The 20,951-nt window shown below is 32.3% G+C and overlaps 2 protein-coding genes across 3 annotated transcripts; both read left to right on the top strand.

Annotated features, from left to right (window-relative positions):
- LOC18602759 (F-box protein PP2-B10) lies at positions 102–3,317 on the top strand. Of its 2 annotated transcripts, none has more exons than XM_018118895.1 (4): positions 102–460; positions 1,119–1,237; positions 1,467–1,868; positions 2,117–3,317. In XM_018118895.1, the coding sequence occupies exons 1-4, from the start codon at positions 194–196 to the stop codon at positions 2,214–2,216; spliced, it is 888 nt and encodes a 295-aa protein (XP_017974384.1). In that variant the 5' UTR covers positions 102–193; the 3' UTR covers positions 2,217–3,317. The 2 variants fall into 2 exon arrangements, with proteins under 2 accessions (XP_017974384.1, XP_007034415.2); XM_007034353.2 differs by having other exon boundaries at positions 1,996–2,118.
- On the top strand, positions 7,013–9,039 carry LOC18602758 (probable acyl-activating enzyme 5, peroxisomal). The gene has a single exon (XM_018120147.1). The coding sequence runs from the start codon at positions 7,224–7,226 to the stop codon at positions 8,901–8,903; it is 1,680 nt and encodes a 559-aa protein (XP_017975636.1). The 5' UTR covers positions 7,013–7,223; the 3' UTR covers positions 8,904–9,039.

Here is a 20,951-nt window from a genome sequence, read left to right as displayed (position 1 = left end):
AAAACATGGGCAAAAAAGTTATATCATTGGAATAATTGATTGAATATGCCATATGTGTAAACGTGCCCGACTGTTTTAAGTAGGAAATAAAATAAACGTAACGTACGTGTCCAGGATACAGGAGAAAAGAAGAGTTCAAAGCAATCATCTCTCTCCCTTGTCTCGCCTCTTCTCCAATCACAGAAGAACAAACATGGACATGACAAAGGTGTTACCGGACGAGTGCATGTCTCTCATCATATCGCTTACGTCCCCTCGAGATGCCTGTCGAATGGCCCTTGTTTCTCGTGCTTTGAGGTCAGTTGCGGACTCTGACGCTGTATGGCTGGTGTTTCTGCCTTGTGATTACAAGCAAATCATTTCCAAATCATCATCATCACCTTCATTGTTTTCATTACCAAAGAAGGATCTGTATTTCAGTCTCTGTCATCGTTCCATTCTCTTTGATGACGGTACTACGGTGAGCCCCGAGCCAACTCTGTGTATCTACCTTCTCCAATTTGCTGGGAACTTGTCTCCATGTTACTAGTTTTGCATCATTCTTTTCTATTGTTTTGATACGTCTGGTTGTCGTTTTGCATCTTTGATACAATAAAGTTTATATGTACACATGTAAACATATTCTGCAATTCACTTTAAATATGAGTTCATTGTTCTTTGTTGGTTATTGATGATTAGATATAGTAGATACTAGATAGTAGCAAATTAAATTGAAGGTATAGTTAGTTCGAATTTGAAGGGATATGATTTTGTTTAAAAGCAAAAAGATATTTAAAATTATTATCACTTATGAGGTGTAATAAAGGAACATATCTCTTATAATTATTACATTACAATTAATTAATTATAATTTTAAATTACGTACGATTCATCAAAACAGTATATTAAACCCACACTTATTAATGAAAGATTTCTACATAATTCTTGATCCCTCCTTTCCAACCAATCAAATTGCTATCAAGATGCTCCTTATCTGTGGGTTCAATTTTCATGAATTTAAATTTAAGAAGAGTTATACAGAGGAACATATGTATACCCTTTAGTCCTTATGATAAGTAGTGTGTTCCTGTGCTCCATTCTATGCAATTATCTAAAAAATTAATGTTGGTGGTGTTTAGAGCTTTCGACTGGAGAAAGAGAACGGGAAAAAATGCTATATGCTAGGAGCAAGAGCACTTTCAATTCAATGGGCAGATTCTCCTGACTATTGGAGTTGGATACCTCTACCGGAGTCTAGGTTTGTTCTCTTTTGTTCATTAATTATGTTCTCAAGTTATCAATCTAACGTGTTTGCCATTGGAACAACGTTGAGGAAAGACAAGATCATTTGCCCCAAAACTTTGTCAGTCTGCCATAAATATATATACTTACAGAATGGCATTGTTGCTAGCTATTGCTGTTGTTAATAGTATCTTATTGTCAATTTGTCATCATTGGCATCAATATATGTTCGGCTACATTGACAGATTCTCTGAGGTTCCTAAGCTCAAGAATGTGTGGAGGCTCGATGTGAAGGGAAGGATTGAGTTGAAAACTTTATCTTACAGAACGAACTATTCAGCATACCTTGTGTTTAAGATTGTCAGGGACAGATATGGATTCAGGCATACACCGGTGGAGTTTCGTGTCATCATTAATGAAGGAACCGCTTCAGGGAAGGTGCGTAGTGTAATCCTGGACCCTCCACCGAATGTGCCCCAGCAAGCAAAAGAGAGGGGAGATAGCTGGCTGGAGATTGAAATGGGTGAGTTCTTCAATGAATGTGGAGATGATACGAGAGTGGAGTTTTATCTACGGGGAGTTCATGATAATCAGCCTAAGCGAGGCCTCATTATCGAAGGAATCGAGCTCAGACCTAAAGATAATAGGTAGATAGCAATGCCTGAACCTTTTAACTTGTGTTCTTCTTTCTGTTGGGTGCTTCACACTAGCCATAGAAATGAGTCATTGAGATTCTTTCACAAGATTCGTTGATTTTTAGTGTTTTATTTGTAGGGGGGAAAAAAGCTTGCGTTTTTATAATGTGTATACTTCTGCCCTGAGGCTGACTGCCTTCATTCACGCACTGTATTGATCAAAGTTTGATAATCAAACAATTTGCCCACTTCTATTGCAGAACTATTCAAAACTCAAAGTTTGACAGCATTTTCCCAGGTAGGCATTTGAAATTTCCTTTTAAGTTTGCAAAATCAATTACCTATACTACTTTAAGGTGATGTAACCATGAAGATGGAACTAGAAAGAGTATAATGCCATGAACTCATGATGCAGACTGTAGAACTGGAATTCTAAGGTTTACTGTCTCTCTTTTCCCATCTTCTTTTGCGTCGCAAGGCATGCATAGACACCTTGCTTTTACAATGCGAACTTGGGAAGGAAATTCCCGGTTCATCGGCTACAAGGACCTAGCCCTCTTAAAGAGTTAAAATAGTATTATTGGCCATATCCTCTTTAATGTCTCCCTTCCCCTGTTAATTTTGTTATGAAAATTTATGGGAAAAATGTGGGCTGTGCTGAGAAATGGAGATTAATGGAACTGGGAACATTCATTGTTTGCTCTGTGTGTAAATCTACATCTTTTTTGGTACTGGACTTTAGTGCCCAAACTCGGCTTACAAACGTAAGAAACTAGCTAGTTATAGGTATCACTTGGTCAGCAACAAGCAAGTTCCCTAAACCTGGAGCTGGGTTTTCAATAATAGTCAGACCGAGGATAGTAGTTTGCCCCATGTTGGCCAAAAAAATCCAAGCGAAGATTACCTTTCCATAGCATATCCTGAATATACATTCAAGGCCGCCATTGTCCAGAAGTTTCAAACTGTTTCTAACATTGCCGGCGGATGGGATTCCACAATTCCTTTAATTAAAAATTTCACAAGATCTCAGAGTAAAGCCTCTGGCAATTGCATATCTGAATTATACCCTCCTGCTTTGAATAATTGAGATTTCATTTATCCAAGAAAACAGGGGATAGCCTCCTACAAGAATACAATAATGCAGTTGGGAAACCAAGCTACAAGCCGATGAATACAAGAAATTGAGAGATAGGAGAAAAAGAAAAGAAAAGAAGGAGCATTAGGCTTGCTACTAGAAGTCTAGATTCTGGAGCAATTCCCCATTTTGCCCAAACATTGTCAGCATTTCCTTGCAAGCAACTCCTTATATCCGTAGCAATTTATTTATTACAGTTCCAACTGCCAACTATTGCCGGGCTACAGATGTGATATATGTAATCAAGCTCACTTTGCCCATGTGCGGTACTTTCTCTGGATGCCTGACTTGTCGAGAATCAGTTACAATCGGTAATCACTCTCCAAATTTTAGCGAGGGAAAAGGAAAATCATGATTGCTAAGACTTCTCATCACACTTATATAGCAAACTGATTGTACGATCAATTAATCATGTCATCCAGATCTGACATAATTAATATATTTATTAAAAAAATTAAGTTAAATTTTATATGATACTGCATAATTTATTTACATAATTAAAATTTATACAATTTATAACTTGTTTACATTATTATTGTAATTAATATAATTAAAATGATTAAATTAATATATAGAGGAAGTTGTGAAGAATAACCTTTCTTAATAAGAATATTTTAAAAATAACTATCAAAATAAATTTAGCGTTTTTAGTCATATTTAATTATAACTTAACAAAAATACTCTTAAAATTATTTCAAATAAATTAAATCATTCGTCACAATTTCTCTCCATTTGTACTTCTGATTTCTCTCTCTCACCATCCCATTCTCTCAAAGTTTATCGATTTTTCTCTACGACATTCTTCTGCTATGCTTCTGATTTCTCTCTATTGTATTTTTAGATTTTTTTTATTGTGCTTTCAAGACACCAAGCAATGATTTTGATGTGCTCGGGTGGGTGGCTATTTGAAAATTTTGATTTTTGGATATTTTAGATAAAACTAAAATGGTAGAAATGATTTTAGATGTTTGAAATAACTCTTAATTGAATCAATTTGAGACCTAGATACCAATAAACTCAAAATTTTGAAATTTATAAACCTATGTTTTTAAAGGAAATTTTTTTTATTTTTAGTCAAAATAGGTGTTTTAGATAAGAAAATTTGTTTTTTGATTTATGAAAACATGTTAGAAACACTTTAATCGGTGCTAAATTATCAAAAAAACAAAAAGAAATAAAGAAAGTTGAGAGGATTTGAAGTTTTGGTTCCTAAGTAACAACAACATTTTAGGCATTAACGTGTAACAAATTGCTTTTGAATAAGATGTGTAACAACAATATTTTTTCAACATGACATGCAACAATAATATTTTTTTTTCAACATGACATGTAACAACCTTTTTTAACCATAGTGTGTAACATGTTTTTGTACATGACATGTAACAACAATATTTTTTTTTAACATGGCATGTAACAATCTAACCATATCATGTAACATGTTTTTGTACATGACGTATAGCAACATGTTTTTCTAATACAACGTGTAACAACCTAACTATGGTTTGTCACATATTTTTGTACATGGCGTGTAACAACTTAACATGGAGTGTAACATATTTTTGTACATATCGTGTAATAATAATATTTTTTTTTTCAATATGAAGTGTAACAACCTAATCATGATGTGTTACATGTTTTTGTAAATTGTGTGTAACAACCTAACCATGACATGTCATATGTTTTTGAATATGATGTGTAACAACAATATTTTTTTCAACATGGCATGTAACAATAATATTTTTTTTCAACATGGCATGTAACAATCTTTTTTAACCATGGTGTGTAACATGTTTTTGTACATGACGTGTAACAACAGTATTTTTTTTTACATGGCATGTAACAATCTAACCATATCATGTAACATGTTTTTGTACATGGCGTATAGCAACATGTTTTTTCAATACAGTGTGTAACAACCTAATCATAGCGTGTCATATATTTTTGTACATAGCGTGTAACAACCTAACTATGGAATGTAACATATTTTTGTACATATCGTGTAATAATAATATTTTTTTTCAAGATGACGTGTAACAACCTAATCATGACGTGTCACATGTTTTTGTAAATGGTGTGTAACAACCTAACCATGGCATGTCACATGTTTTTGTATATGACGTGTAACATCATAGCGTGTAATTTCATTAAAGACAATTTTGTCCAACTTAACTAAAAATAGTTAAAATTATAAAAATGGTTATTTTTTAAAGTATCTTATTTTTAAGGGTTACTTTTAAAAATGCCCCTAATATATATGTACAATTAAAATATAATTATGTTATTCAAATTTACAATAAAAATTATAAATATCATAATATTTATCAAATATAATAAAATTCAACATTAATAAATCTTAATCATCATAAAAATATTAATATTTATACGAGTCAATAAACGAGTCTTAACCATATACTAAACGTGTTTACTCGACACATGAAGATAACTAAATAAATGAATAATAAATAGATCACAGATTATATAAATACATGATAATACGATTAATTAACTATATCTTAAACCAATCTTAAAAAAATAAATGAATTTGACACTATAAATCATATTTTAATCGTATTGACATAATTGATATATAAAATACATTTATCCTAGACTCAAATCTTAATTGCGTTCGTATCGTGTTATCACATGGTATTCCAAATTTTCAAGTCTACATGTTTTCTTGTAAGATGCTTCGAGAGGGAGAAATGATTGAAATTGAGGTTTCAAGTATGAAACTTAATAATGGCTACCCTGTTCTACATTAGAGGCTTCACCAACGCTGCCAGGTGGTCCCATTAATACCAAAAGAATTGTGTAGCTTATAATATGATGTAATAAAATATGAATATTTCTAACCGAACGGTTTGGTAATGGATATTTTCTAGGGGAATAAAGGGTCAACAAATTAGTACTAGCTAATGAGATTAGTGGATAAATTTTTGACACTTCAATAAATAAGTGGTATCATGCGACACCACTTGTCTAATGTAAACCCATCCCTAACTGCATTAAAATCTGGCATCGACCAGACCAACCGAGGATGTTTTTGGAATCCAACCCCAGCAAGCTGCCTCCTAAAGCATGATAAACAAGGCCAATCTAATAAGTTAAATGTATAAGTAAAAATTTATGATCCATTACTAATGAAATAACATCAAAATAAGTACATTAATACATAATTAGTCTTCGAATATTTAATTTATTAATTAGTGTAAAATTTTCTTTTAAAAAGAATAAAATTTAATATTTTTTCAAATATAAAAAAATACATTAATATATAATTAGACAAAATTCAACATAAAATTGAATAAATTTTATACAGGATGAGATTTCAATTTAAAATTTAAAAGTTATCTTCTTTTTTTGTCGTTGATAGGAATGTTTGGTTTGGCAATGGCCCAAGTGGACCATCTCTGGCTTAGTTGGAGCCCACAGCAACTTTCTTCATATGTTCTGTCCGTCTCTCCCTCTCTCTCTTCCCATTTTTCTGTAAATTTCTCTTCTCATACTAATTAATCAGTATGAGCTTGGACTTCCCCGTGGTGTTGAATAAGATACCCTGCTCATTACTTTATTAATATTGGTTTTATCTTCCTTTCTTCTTTGTTTTACCATTTTTAAACTCAACCATAAGAGCTTGAGTTAGAGAACAAATCAAAAGCATATGGGCACTGATCTTAGCTCATCGATCCCTTCTCTTCCGGTCAAAATTCAACAAAATAATATACAATATTTCCTAAGGATTGGCATGCTTGACGATTGAAGCAGCAAATTACCAAGTAATTGACATAAATCAATAATTATCCAGAACTAGATAAATCATGTCTATCACAAATCAAAATCTTAAATTACACATTAAGATCCCGTCTAATTACACCCAAAGCTTTCCTGGATATTTGTTAATCACTGATACTAAAAAATAATATACAAATCATCATCCCGTCGATGATGTGCATTGACTTTGCTCGGTCTCCTTTTTTTTTTTTAATGGCAAGTGATCATGAAAACAAAGCGAGTTAAGGCAATACAAAGAAACTGCCAAGGACCAGGTACACAACCCATCCATCTGTTTCTTTTTCTTCCGTTTTCGCATAAAATAATTACTGAATAATTTCCATTATTATTGTTTAGTAGTAGTTAAACCTTGTCGTCTCCGAGTCAATCCACGTATAAAGAGCAATAGGAACCAACCACGTTTCATAAGCAAAGAGGAAGGAGACCAGAGGAAAAAAAAAATGGAAGAGCTAAAGCCAAGGCCTGCAAGTTCTTCCCCCCTCACCCCGTTAGGCTTCTTAGAAAGAGCAGCCACCGTGTACGGTGACTGCACCTCCATTATCTACAATAACACTTCCTACACGTGGTCAGACACGCACCGTCGATGTCTCCAGATAGCATCTTCCCTGTCATCCACCGGCATCAAAAGGGGACACGTCGTCTCTGTTTTAGCCCCCAACATCCCAGCCATGTACGAGCTTCACTTTGCTGTTCCCATGACTGGTGCTGTCCTCAACAGCATCAACACCCGTCTTGACGCCCGTATAGTCTCCATACTCCTACGCCACTGCGAATCAAAGCTCCTCTTTGTTGACACCCTGTCTCGATCTCTAGCCCTGGAAGCCATCTCCTTGTTTCCTCCTAACACAAAGCCCCCACTTCTTGTCTTAATCGGAGATGATTCTGCTGATGCTGAGAGTTCCGATTCTTCTTCATCGACCGTTGATTCTCGCTTCTGTTGCACATACGAGAGCCTGGTGAAGAAAGGTGACCCTGATTTCAAGTGGGTTAGACCTCAAAGTGAGTGGAATCCAATTGTTTTGAACTATACATCAGGTACGACCTCATCTCCCAAGGGAGTGGTTCATAGCCACAGGGGAACTTTCATGATGACACTTGACTCTTTAATCGACTGGGGAGTTCCAAAACAACCTGTCTACTTGTGGACACTCCCGATGTTTCATGCAAATGGGTGGAGTTTCACTTGGGGCATGGCGGCTGTTGGTGGGATCAATGTTTGTGTTCGAAAATTCGATGCCCCCATTATCTATAGTTTGATCAAGAAACATGGTGTCACTCACATGTGTGGAGCGCCTGTCGTGCTTAGCATGTTATCAAATTTTCCTGAAATCAAACCACTCCAAAGTCCTGTCAAAATCTTGACTGCTGGAGCTCCACCGCCAGCGGCTGTGCTTTTCAGGACCGAGGCACTTGGTTTCATAGTGAGCCACGGCTACGGGTTAACCGAAACAGGAGGGCTGGTGGTGTCTTGTGCTTGGAAAAGGGGATGGAACAAGTTGCCAGCGACGGAGAGAGCGAGGCTGAAAGCAAGACAAGGAGTGAGAACTCTTGGGATGACGGAAGCGGACGTGGTGGACACTGAGTCAGGACTCAGTGTAAGACGAGACGGGTCAACGCTAGGGGAGATCGTTTTAAGGGGTGCTTGTATCATGTTGGGGTATTTAAAAGACCCAAATGGGACAAACAAGTGCATGAAAGAGAATGGTTGGTTTTTCACCGGAGATGTTGGGGTGATGCACCCTGATGGATATATGGAGATCAAAGATCGTTCAAAGGATGTTATAATTAGCGGTGGAGAGAATCTTAGCAGTGTTGAAGTTGAGTCTATTTTGTATAATCACCCAGCAATCATCGAAGCAGCGGTGGTGGCTAGGCCAGATGACTACTGGGGAGAGATTCCTTGTGCATTTGTGAGTTTGAAAGCTGGGTTAACTCAGAAACCGAGTGAAAAGGAGATTATAGAGTATTGCAGAGCTAAGTTGCCACACTACATGGTACCCAAAACGGTGGTGTTTAAGGAAGAATTGCCCAAGACCTCAACAGGGAAGATTCAGAAGTTTTTACTGAGAGAGATTGCAAAGGGGATGGGTTCGTCTTCCACAAGGGTGAGTAAAATGTGAGCCGAGTTGAATCCAGAGAGTTACTCTTTGTCATGTTGCACCCATGTCTGGGTCAACATGCTAAGAGATGGGATTGTCTTATTTATGAAGATTCAATAAAACTGTGTCGTGTATCTACGATTTTAATTACTATAAACTGACCTTTTTACTACTGCTAAAATAAAAAATGGTTTTTCTTTGTTTTTGGTAATACACACTCTCTCACCTATGTGCATCCACCATCCGATCCGTAACGTATTGGGCAATCAACTTTGTGATGTTAACACGTGCCAGCTTATTTATCTTTCCTGCTGGATTGCACAGCCTTTATCCACGATGGCGTTTCCAAAAGATATTTTACTCTGCCTTTGAATTTATTTAATAAAACAAAAAATTAACACTGGTTAGCCAAACTATGAATAAACTTCTCCTTTCTTTTCAAGTTCCCTTTTATTTTTCATCAAAAAGGGTTAAACTCTTAACTCGTACGTAGCCACTGTTCATAATTACGACGCCTAACAAATCTCTTAAAAGCCTTATAACAGCCAAGTTTGTAAGCAATTAGGAACAGGGACGACTGCACAAAGTGTATAATTTATACTTGAATAAGGGATAAATTAATACGTCACTTTTACTTACAATTTAATACTTGTTATATGATTTTTAAAATAAATAAAAATTCAAAAAAGCTATCTTTTTTTTTTTAAGTATTTTGAACTCACAAACCTTCTTTTTCCAAATTCTAGTTTTGTGTAATTTACACTTTTTATATAGGAATAATGTACATTTTTTAATTTCATAAAAGTAAAATTTTATTTTAATTTTAATAAAAAATACATACATTTATTGTTACATTAAACAATTACACTTTTTCAGATCCCGCATTAATGATCGCTTCTTTTCATTATTTTTTCTTTTTTCTTTTGAGCGGCCTGTGGGGACAAAACTCAAACGTGACATTTATGAAAATTATTTAAAACGTTATTTTCTTTTTTTTTTTAATTCAGTGGTGGCAATTCCACCCCACATTCACAAGCAATCCAAGTCCGCCATTATATCTCCAAAGTGTAATCCAAAAACAATAAATTAAAAGAAAGAAATAAAAGAAGACAGCAATTCTTCCCCTAATCATGGACTTGCCAGTATCGTACAAGAGTATGAGAATAGACTGAATTAAAAAAAGATAGACAAATAACAGGTATGTTCTAAACACTAAACACGGCTTTCTTAGTCTTCAAGAGTAGTACTGGCCTTTTAGTTACAAGGATATCTTTCAATATTAAGCACAATTCATCTTCTCTGCTCAACTTGTCAATTTTGGTTTTGATATGTATTTGAGATCAAATCTTTTTTTCATGTACAGGTTCTATCAAATATGGCAAGTGTAGAGCATACTCAAAGATTTAAACTCACGATACACTTATGCTTATATTTTCATAATAATCCTTAAGAAGGAAAATAGAGGTTTAGAAATTCATGTTTAGAGAAAACACTAGATTTTATTACTCAATGGTGTTTTGCCCCTCATTACAAGAGGTTATGCCTCTTTATAGACAGAAGAGTAAGAAACAACAAACCTTCTACAGTTAAAAGATAAAGACACACGTTTTACAATACACTGACCATAGTGATAAAACTAACACTCTTGGCTGTAGGAAACAACAAACTTTCTACAGTTAAAATATAAAGACACACGTTTTACAATACACTAACCATAGTGATAACATTGATACTCTTAACTGACATCAAAAGATAAAAGACATTTAATACATATTTCTTTAATAAAAGAAAGTTGTTGGCTTTCTTTAATTATAATTTGTGTCAAGATCTAAAATGAGGTTGAGTTCCACAATCTTTTGTTGTTTTCTTTCCCTACATATGTACGTGTGCAAAGAGAGTACCTCTAGGTCTGTATCACAATGTCCTTTGCATGTTTCACGTGATAGCTTTATAGAGAGTTGTGTAAGCTTATCTTCATTTATCTCTCCATGTTCCCAAGGATCTTGGAACTACTCATGTGGGTCAGGATTCCTTCATTGTATTCTCTTAATGCTGCTTTTATTTGGTCATGGTATGGACTCGGTGTCTCAGGGAAGCAATCCCAATACATTTCTGTCTCCAATGAAGGCCAAATATGATCTGGAATAATCTTGTTATGTTGATAGATACGTCTTTGACATGCTCTGTATTCATGATTAGGCTCACTGATATTGCAATGGAATGATCTATATGCCCATGCAGAAGGGAATGCCCCAAGCTATGAGGCTTTTCCATGTGAGACAAAATATTGAGGCTTGTAGAGGATAAATATGACAACCATTTTTCTTTTTTCCACTTCTGATATGACTAATTCTTACTAGTGTAGGAGTGGATAAACCAAGTGAGGAGATCTACAAAGTTCTTTCTCCATGTTTCTATTTCTCCTTTGATTGCCTTTTCTATGATTTTCAGGAAATCCATAATGTGGAGTTGGATTCCAATGTGATACTTATGGGTCAAATACCATAACATACATTTTTATTCGTCAGGAAACTCTATGAATTCATAGTAAAAAGGATGGATGAAAGGATATTTTGGGTGAAGACGATAAAGTTTAAAGATAAGACCATTATTCTTTCGAAATACTTCAATTTGGTATTCAAAAATTAGTTGTTTAGTTTTTTGATGGAGTGTCCCTTCTTGTACTAGTCTGAGATTCTTAGAGGGGTAATTAAGATGGAGGTTTGGTGCCACTAGGGTAGAAGATAAGGAAGATGAGGGTGACCTGGTGATATAGGTGCCTAGCTTAAGTGTGAACTTGAAAGGTTTTGGTCTGAACATTAGGATTTTAGGTTCTTAGAAAGGTCTGGATAGGAAATCTGTAAGGTAATTCCTTTCCCCTTTGATGTGTTTGGTTTAAAAGGAATTCTTTGAAAACTATTCTGCCCATCTCAACAGTTGAGGATGTGGAACTGTGTTTTGTTTGAACTTTAACATCTGTGAGAAAGAAGACATGTCCATTTCAACTAAGAAATGGTGCCCAATGAGATAAAATTCAAACTTTGAAATTGTTTTTTTAACTATAAGGATTTCTTTGAAAGTGGAATGGTAGTGTTTTCCAAATTTTGGGAATTTTCCACTCTTATATGCATGTATCAGTCTTTTCCCTATTTTTCTTCAAAAAAACTACTCCCCAGTATTTATCATTGGCATCAGTTTGGAGGATTCTTTTATTATCAAAAGGGATCTTAAAAGGCTCTAAATCTTGTAGTTTTGATTTAAGCTCCTGAATGGCATTGGTTTGGGAACATCCCCAGATCGAAGAATTTTTCTTTAGTATCTTTCTCAGAGGATTGGTGTATTTTGAAAGTTTTGGGACAAAATCTCTAAGATAGTTGATAATACCTAGAAACTGTTGGATTTGTTTCTTTGTGAGGTCTTGGTATGGTAATTTAAGTCATTCTTGTGAAATATGAGGCTTTGGCTGGTATTTTCCTTGGTTGATGTGCATTGCAAGAAAATCAATTTTAGTCTTGAGTATCTACATTTTTTTTTCTTAAAGCATAAGCCCATATTTGAAGGCCAAGTTTGTGAATTGTTGGAGAAGTTGTACGTGGGCTTTTTCGTCTGGGCTGAATAGGAGAATATCATCTATATAGATGAAGACCTAGTTCATGATAGGTTGGAAATTTTTGACCATAGTTTTTTGAAACAACGAAGGAGTTATTTTAAGCCCAAATGGTAGAACTGTTCACTGGCAATGATAATTGGGTATACAGAAAACCTGTCTTTGGTCTGTCATCAGGATAAATACCCAATTGCCAAAATCCTGCCTTGACTTCAAATTTTGAAAACATTTTTGCATGAGCAAGACTTAAGAAAATTGAGTTTCTATTGGGTAGTGGGAACTTATCGTCGAGAAGAAAATGATTAAGAGACTAATAATTAATAGCCAATTTTAACTTGCCTCTAACTTGTTCTACTCTCTTGTTAACATAGAAGCTTGACATGTCCATTAGGAATTTGATGACTTGATTAATCCTTGCTGTAGTAACTCTTTGCATTCTTTTTCAACTAATTTTTGGTGGTCTGGATTCATACTTGAATGACTAGCCTTGGTGGGATTAATATTTTCATTAAGCTTAAATGGTAGCTTAATAAAAAATTTTGAGTTCTTTCATAAGGGATTTTTGAATTTAAGGAGGAACACTAAGTGAGAATTAGCACATGCCTTTTTCTTTAGCAACTCAACTAGCACTTGACCTTTGCTCATCTGATTACTAAAGAAAGTATAACTTTGGGATTTGTACAAATGGTTTGAAAGAGTATTTGTGCATGATCTCATCTGGTAGAATCCTTAAATGTTGACATTGGTAATAAATGTCAAATTCAACAACTATGTCTTTGCCAGGTAATTTTGATCCTAGCACTTGCATTGTGATGAAGCATTGGAGAAAAAACTGGATAGTGATAGACTTGCTGATCATATAGAGGGTAAAAGTTTGGTTTGAAATAGTTTTAAAATGTCTTTCATAGGGTATCTAGTATTCAAGGGTAATATTTTTGGGTTCGTTACTGTTTCTGTTACTCTTGTTTAAAAAAGGCTATTACTAAGATTGATTGACTATATTTTAAGGGGTATATGGAGACTGGTATAGACGGTATTGGTGGTTTAAAAAGACTTTGGATTTTAAATAAGGAAGGAAGATTACCTTTCGGTTTTGTCATGAAGAAATCTTCTGTTTCTGTACTTGAGTCTAATCCAAAGTTTGGATGGCAAATAGAGTCTTATCTATGGGTTCTTTTTCGATTGAAAAAATTGACTTTAAATCATCTTCATCGAGATTGACCCCTATATTTTGCTAGATTTCTTGGAACATTTTTATCCTTTTTTTCTTATTGGTAGAACATTGTTTGGCAAAATATCCTTGTTGGTTGCATATAAAACACTTTGTAGACTTGGTTCTACGACCTGTGCATTTCTTCCTTAGGTATTTCCACTTGGTTTTGTACAGATGATAAGAAAGAAATTTTCTGGATATTTTGTGTTTCCTGAAATGTTTCCATCTTTTCGTTTTGCAATCATAGTTTTGAGCTTTATGGCATTTTATTTGTCAGTCTGTTCTTTCACAAGCTTTGTCTAGTTCCTTGTTTCTTGCTAGGTAATCTTGGACTACCTTTATTCTATAACAGATATCTTCAAGAGCAATATAGAGTTCTTGTTGTATTTCTCTAAAGAGTTAGAGAGAAAATCTCTTTTCTTTGCTATTGAAGAGCTCTAGTAACTGCTGTTTGAACTGGATCTAGGAATGAGGAAACAAAAACTTGTTTTAAGCTTGTAAGAGCTCCAAGAATATAAAACCATTTCAGTATCTTTTGGAAATGTCTATCAAGGTCCACTTTTTTGAAAGAACAACATTTTCTTTGGAAAATTTTTTTTTCTTTGCAAAGCTTTGACATCATCAGGGCTTCCAAGAAAGTATGTATGGAGGATCTGAACAACTTGCCCAAAGTCTTGCAAGATTAGGAATTACATTTGGTCTATTTGGGAAATAGTGTTTTTCTAATTCCTCAATGTCCTTGTAAATCTAGACACGAATTCCATCAGAATAGTATAATGGCTATCTTTTGACAACCTTTTAGTTTCCAACCATGAGTGGAATTCTTAAAACTTTTTTGGCCATTTTGTTGGCGGAATGTCATCAATGGTAAATATCAATTTTGAAATGGATGGTATCGCCGATCCTCTAGGAATATAGGACGGTGTAGTGTCTTCATCCACATCTATTTCTTCAACTTTTATTCTTGAACTACTTGCCATAAACTGAGGTTTATTGCATTCTAGCAAGAATTATTCTTCTCCGAAAGATGATCCTTCCTCTGAAGAGTATTTTGAAGTTTCAGAAGAGGCTGAAGTGGGTGAGGTTTGGTCTCTAAAATTCTCTAGGCAGAAAAGATATGTGGGATGGGGTCTTTTGTATATTTTTTGAGAAAAGAAGTTAAAGAATTTTCACATTTGATCATCATTGTCTTTGGTTCTTCTTGTTCCTTGATGATGATTCCCGATCTCTGCTTTGGTTGAGGATTCTCAATTTTTTCTTTTATTGGTCTTTTTCCTTGAGCCTTTTCAAATAGTTACTAAGAATCAGAGTTATTTTCGGTGTTGATAAGGTACGAGTAGACAATTTGAATGGATCATTTCTATCTGGTGATGGAATTTTCTTGGTTTCTTAGAGAAGTTTGATTTGGGACTTGAACTTCTGCGTTTCTATTTCTTTCTGTTCTTTGCACAGCTGAAATGGAATGCCTGGTTCTGGAACTTTTCTAGAGACTTGTTTGAGTCTATTTAGGATAAGTTTGATCATGTCATTAGCAACTTTGGTATTTTCATCAACCTTATCTTCTATCTTTTGTATTTTGTCCTGAATAATGTTGGCATTTTGGTTGATTCCTTTTAACAGAGAGTTATGAGCAATTGAATTTGATGTTAGCCAATTCAGCGTTGCTTCTGCTGCACTAATTTTGGTTGGTGTCCCCATTGCATCTACTTGGAATGAGTTGGGATTTTGGGTGCATGTTTAAATTCTTTCGCAGTAAATTCCTCAAGCGGAGGAAAATCATGATCATAAGAAGGATCTGAAGGTTGGAACATGCAAACTTGGGGGATTAATGTGAAACTTGGATTTGTTGAGAACAACTTTGTTTTTGAACCCATTTTTGGATATTTCTATAGCAGGGTAAGATAGGTTTTTGTTTTTAAAAAATTTTTATTACTTAATTTTTCTGTTAATATTTAAATTTTTTCTATGTTTTTATTTTTCATCAGTAAAAATTATGCAAACATCAATTTTACAAAATAAAAAATGAAATCTAATATATAGTAAAATTATTTTTCTTAATTTTCATAAAAGTTAAAGATGAATAAAGAATTACTAATTACAGATAAAGGATGAGTACCATCTAGTAAGCAGTCTTGAATTCAATATTACAAATCACCCATTTGAAGTTGATCCGGGATGTCTAGTATGATGTAAGTAGAGAAGATTTCCTGTATTTTAATTGATTGTAATGTGCTTACAACATTGGTTTGCAAAAAAACACGCGAAAGTCTTCTCATTGTAAAGTGATTGCAAGGAGAATATCATTCCCTTCTCTCACGGAAGGAAAGTAAGGTAAAGTTATAATTTTGTCCTCAAATTGTCCTTAACATAATTTAACCTTCTCTCATCTTTTTCCAAAAACGATCTTCATACTAGTGGCCCTAGCTTTTTTTTTTTTTTTTACACCGAGCTTAAGCTTGTATAAAATAATGGTTTTACTAATAGCATCAAGACCTACCTTCATAATAAGCATTTCCTTTTTGACAAAAAGTCGGCTAAAGAGCTTTGTAAATGTCAATCCCATCTCTGTTCTTCTCTTTCTAGCTCTCATGGTGTGCTTGGAATGAGGATCTAATCTTTTTACTTTGCAAGGCCATAGCTTACTGTTAAACCAGCAACAATCAACTATTCAACACCCCTTGGATTTCATCATCTTTCTTCTTTTATTTGATATTTTCATTTTTTTTCTTATATTTGTATTCACCATTTTAAAAAATAATTTTATAATTTTTTAGTTTAATCAATTTTTATAAAAGAAATGTGAGTTTAAAAATTTATATTAAAAAGAATGTAAGTATTCAATTATATATTTTTATATGTAAGGGTAATTTTATAAATTTATACTACATGCCCCTACTATCATCATTTTTTCATGTTATACCAAATGCTGCAAAATTATCTTCTTAACAATCATATACCCAAAAATCATATTTTCCATGATCACATTTCCAACAAAATACCAAGTACCACTTAAAAATTTTGGCACAAATTGGTTCGTGTCTTTTGTTTTCATAAGATCGACCCTAAGACCATCCCTACATTCAGTGCAATACAAAATCAAATTTAGATCTTATAAGATTTTAAAAGAATAACAATTAAAACAATAATATCTTATTATCATCAATCTAAATTATATTAAAATATGTATCAAACTAAATACATGAATACTATAAAAAAATTCATACATCCACATTATAATTTACTTATTGTATTTTATTTATTTATTTGTTATCTGTATAGGATATAAATGCTTTAAGTAAGTAATAGTTTAACTTAACCGAAAAATCATTAAAAAGGCAACTTGTTTTTATAACTTAATGATATACAATTTGCGAACATCTAATTTATATTTTATATAGTTTCCAAATGATTACTAATTTAGAATTAATCCAGATTTAGTTTTACGATCCAATCTTTCAATTTAATGTGAGTGATAAGTATTTACTTAAAATCTTTGAACCACTTTAAAAGTATCGATCCTAAAAGATTTAGATTATGAACCATTCGTCAAGAAATGGAACACCTTAAAATTATCTAAAATTCATTAATCCAAGATGATCCACAGGTGATCTAGCATCGTCGCTTAGACCTAACAAAGGAAGGATCTATTTTTGATATACATGTCCTTTGCTTTTCTTCATTATTAATGGAAATCATTTATTAACTTAAAAAAAAAAGTAAATATGATAGGGAATTTTTTTAAAACAAATGAAAAGCATTTCCCTCGACCTTACATTTCTATTTCCTTTTAACTAATTATTTGATGAAGCTTGAAATTCATAGAGCATATTTGCTGAAGGAAAACTTATAAAAAAAAAAAGTGTTATCAAATTAAAACAATTGGGGAGAATTAACAAAAATATTTTTGTCTATTTCAAATTTTTTTGTTTACCAGCTTTTCCATTAAAACATTTGTCAGAAAATCCAATTTAAAACTTCAATTTTCAAGTTTAGACCCTAAAATCTTATTTCCAGCTTTTACAGAAAAAGTTAAAAACTGTTTTTCTTCCAAATCCTATTTAGTCCAGCTTTTACATTCGGTCATCATGTGGCCAACCCAGTACAAGCAAAAGAAGTTAGTCCATTGGAATGCATAATAATGCTTCAGAGAAGTAGAGTACAGGGGCTCTCTGCACAATCTGATTGCTTCAGTCAAAACTCCACAATCTATTTATTCATTTTTTTAACACAATCTTTTTTAATATCCAACTCCTGTTAGGGTTAAGAAAGCAAAAAAATAAAAATAAAATAATAAGCTGTAACATGAAAACCTTACACTTAATAGACCACCAAATCGAAACCCCACACAACGTAAAATTGTAAGGCCATTCTTACGAGTAATTTCCATTTTAATTGAAAGGCAGTTGACTTCATATGACTTTTTACATTTTGTTGAGTATATGGATATAATTACTGGATATGTGATTTTTAAAAAAATAATTAATATGTAAAATTCTAAAAAGAGAAAGAATCATGAATTGATGGACCTTTTCTATTCCCTGTTTCTTTGTTTATACACACAAGAGGGCAGCTGCCATAGCAATGAATCTTTGAGATAAAAAAAAATTAGCTATAAGTAGGGGTTAACAATTAAACAGTTTCATCCGTTTGGTTTGTCATACTTAAATATTAAATAAATCAAACATTTTTAGAGAATTAATCAGAATCGACTAAACACCAGGGAAAATTGAATCAATTAAACATCAAATTGATTTAATTGGTTCGATTTTGAACCAAAAGAATAAAAATTTTATCATTTTTTTTATAAATTATAATATTAAAATTTATAAACTTCATTCATAGAATAAAATTTATTAGCGAAAATATATATATATATTTATATAAATTTAAAAATAATATATATAAATAAAATATTAGTTTATTTTTTATCAGTTCAATTTAAAAATTTTAAAATCGAAAATCGATCAATTAAATCAAAATTTTTGAATCAATAAACTTAATGGACTAATTGAACCGAATCATTTTATTATTTTTTTTATAATTGGGAAAAGAGGATTTGAACCCTACTTTTTAGATAAGAAAATTATACACCAACCAATAAACCAACTTTTTAAATAAGAAAATTATACACCAACCAATGAACTAAATATTTTGATGTAACTAAATTGTTTTATCTAAATTGTATTCATTTCAATTAGTTCATTGATTTGACTCACCCCTAACTATTAGTAAGAGGGTGGCAAGGTAATTGTGTATACTTGTTCAAACTATTAGAACCTTCTAAACTTAGGGAAGTGCAGTAGTCGGTTGAAATCGAATAAATCGACCAACCCCCAAGAATAATGAACAAATACATCAAAAAATTATGTCCGTATATTTTGGATGTTGATATACGGATAAAGATAATCCATGATTTGTAGGCTTAGGCTGATATTTTAATGCTAGCTATTTTGTTTATTGGGTACTTCCCCAAGGTTCATACTTTAGCCTCATTTTACTCTCGAAATGTCCAATTTTATCTTCAAGCTCTAAAAAGGAAATGCTTAATTTAATTATTTTCTTAGCAGCCTTAGTCCTTGCCGACCCTGGCCCCACAAAAAAACAGACCCTTACATTTTTAGGTTTGTAAGAGCTTGCACAACACTCCAAATAAATTGGGTTCAATAATAGGAATTCAACTTTCTTATGGATCGATACAACATATATAAACTTTGTATTTTTGTTCACATCATCAATTTTGGGCCTTTTTCATTAGTCTTATTTAAGAGAAAGAAGTTATAAAAATGACAAAATTCATGTGATAAAATTCATAAAATTTCTAATTTAAATAGTTAAATAAAGCTAAAAATTCAAAATGAAAATAGATTGATGGACATATCATATATTCAGAATTTTTAGAAGAAATTAGTAAACTCAAATAATAATATAAAAATTTGTATTTAACTTTTGCGGTGGGTGGAGATTATAGTTTTTAACTTGGGTAAAATAAATTACATATACCATTAAAATTTTTTTAGGAATTTTGGTTGTCTCTACTCGACGTCAATTGCACTTATCATTAAATTAAATGTCACCTGTACATAATTTTTTATTGTAATAATAAACTTCTAAAATACTTTAACAAGAAATCTTGTCGTGTTACAATATACAAAATAATAAAAAGAGAGTCAAGGTAAAAACTAAAATATAAAAAAAATTAAGAAGGATTTTATATTTGAATTTTACTTTTTAAATTTTTATAATATATATTATTAAACTAAATACTCACATGTACGTGATTTTTAATTGTAATAGTAAATGTTCAAAAAGCTTTAAAAAGAAATCTATAAATAAAAAAAAGAGTCCTTTAATTTAAAATAAATGCTCAATTTGGGATTAAAGTTTTTAGATTTTTGTCAATTTAGGGTCAAATATTTTAATTATAACAATTAAGTACCAAATATTTTTAGTTTCTTACAATTAAGAGTTAAGATGAAAGGTATTTGACACATGTAGGACACGAGCGATGTGGACGCTAACTTGGGAGAGTAAGATATAAAAAGATAGTTTTATTAAAAAATCTTTTCTGTTAAGTCAAAACAGATCAAATTATAACGTAGTGTGTAACAACTTTTTCATTATGACTTATAACAACTATAGTTTTTAACATGGCATGTAACAACAAAATCTTTAATATGACATGTAACAATTATATTTTTCAACATGGTGTGTAACAATTACATTTTTAAAATCGAGGGTAACAATTAAATTTTTAACATAATATGTAACAATTAAATGTTTAACATAGCGTGTAATAATTATATTTTTTAACATGACATGTAACAATTAAATTTTTAACATGACTTATAATATCTACATTTTTCAACATGACATGTAATAATTAAATTTTTAACATAATGTGTAACAATTAAATTTTTAACATGACGTATAATAATTACATTTTCAATACGACTTTGTGTCACGTGTGATACATATTTCATCCATCTGTCAACTTACATTTAATTGTAAAAAATCGAAAACATTTGATCCTTAATTATTATAATTGAAATATTAAAAAATGTTTAACCCCGATTTAAACATTTAATCTTTAATTTAAAGACATACACAATAAAATGATAAAAAAATAAAGCAAAATTAAAAATTTTAACTTGATTTTTTGAATTAAATAAGATCAGATACGCGTATTTATTATTAAATTAAACATTTCAGTGTATATAATTTTTTTATTGAAATAATAAACCCATGGAGT

Source organism: Theobroma cacao, chromosome 4 (genome assembly GCF_000208745.1).
Source record: "Theobroma cacao cultivar B97-61/B2 chromosome 4, Criollo_cocoa_genome_V2, whole genome shotgun sequence".
In the NCBI taxonomy this organism is placed as follows: Eukaryota; Viridiplantae; Streptophyta; class Magnoliopsida; order Malvales; family Malvaceae; genus Theobroma; species Theobroma cacao.
The sequence above is the reverse complement of the archived record's forward strand: the minus strand, read 5'-3'. Positions and strand labels throughout refer to the sequence as shown.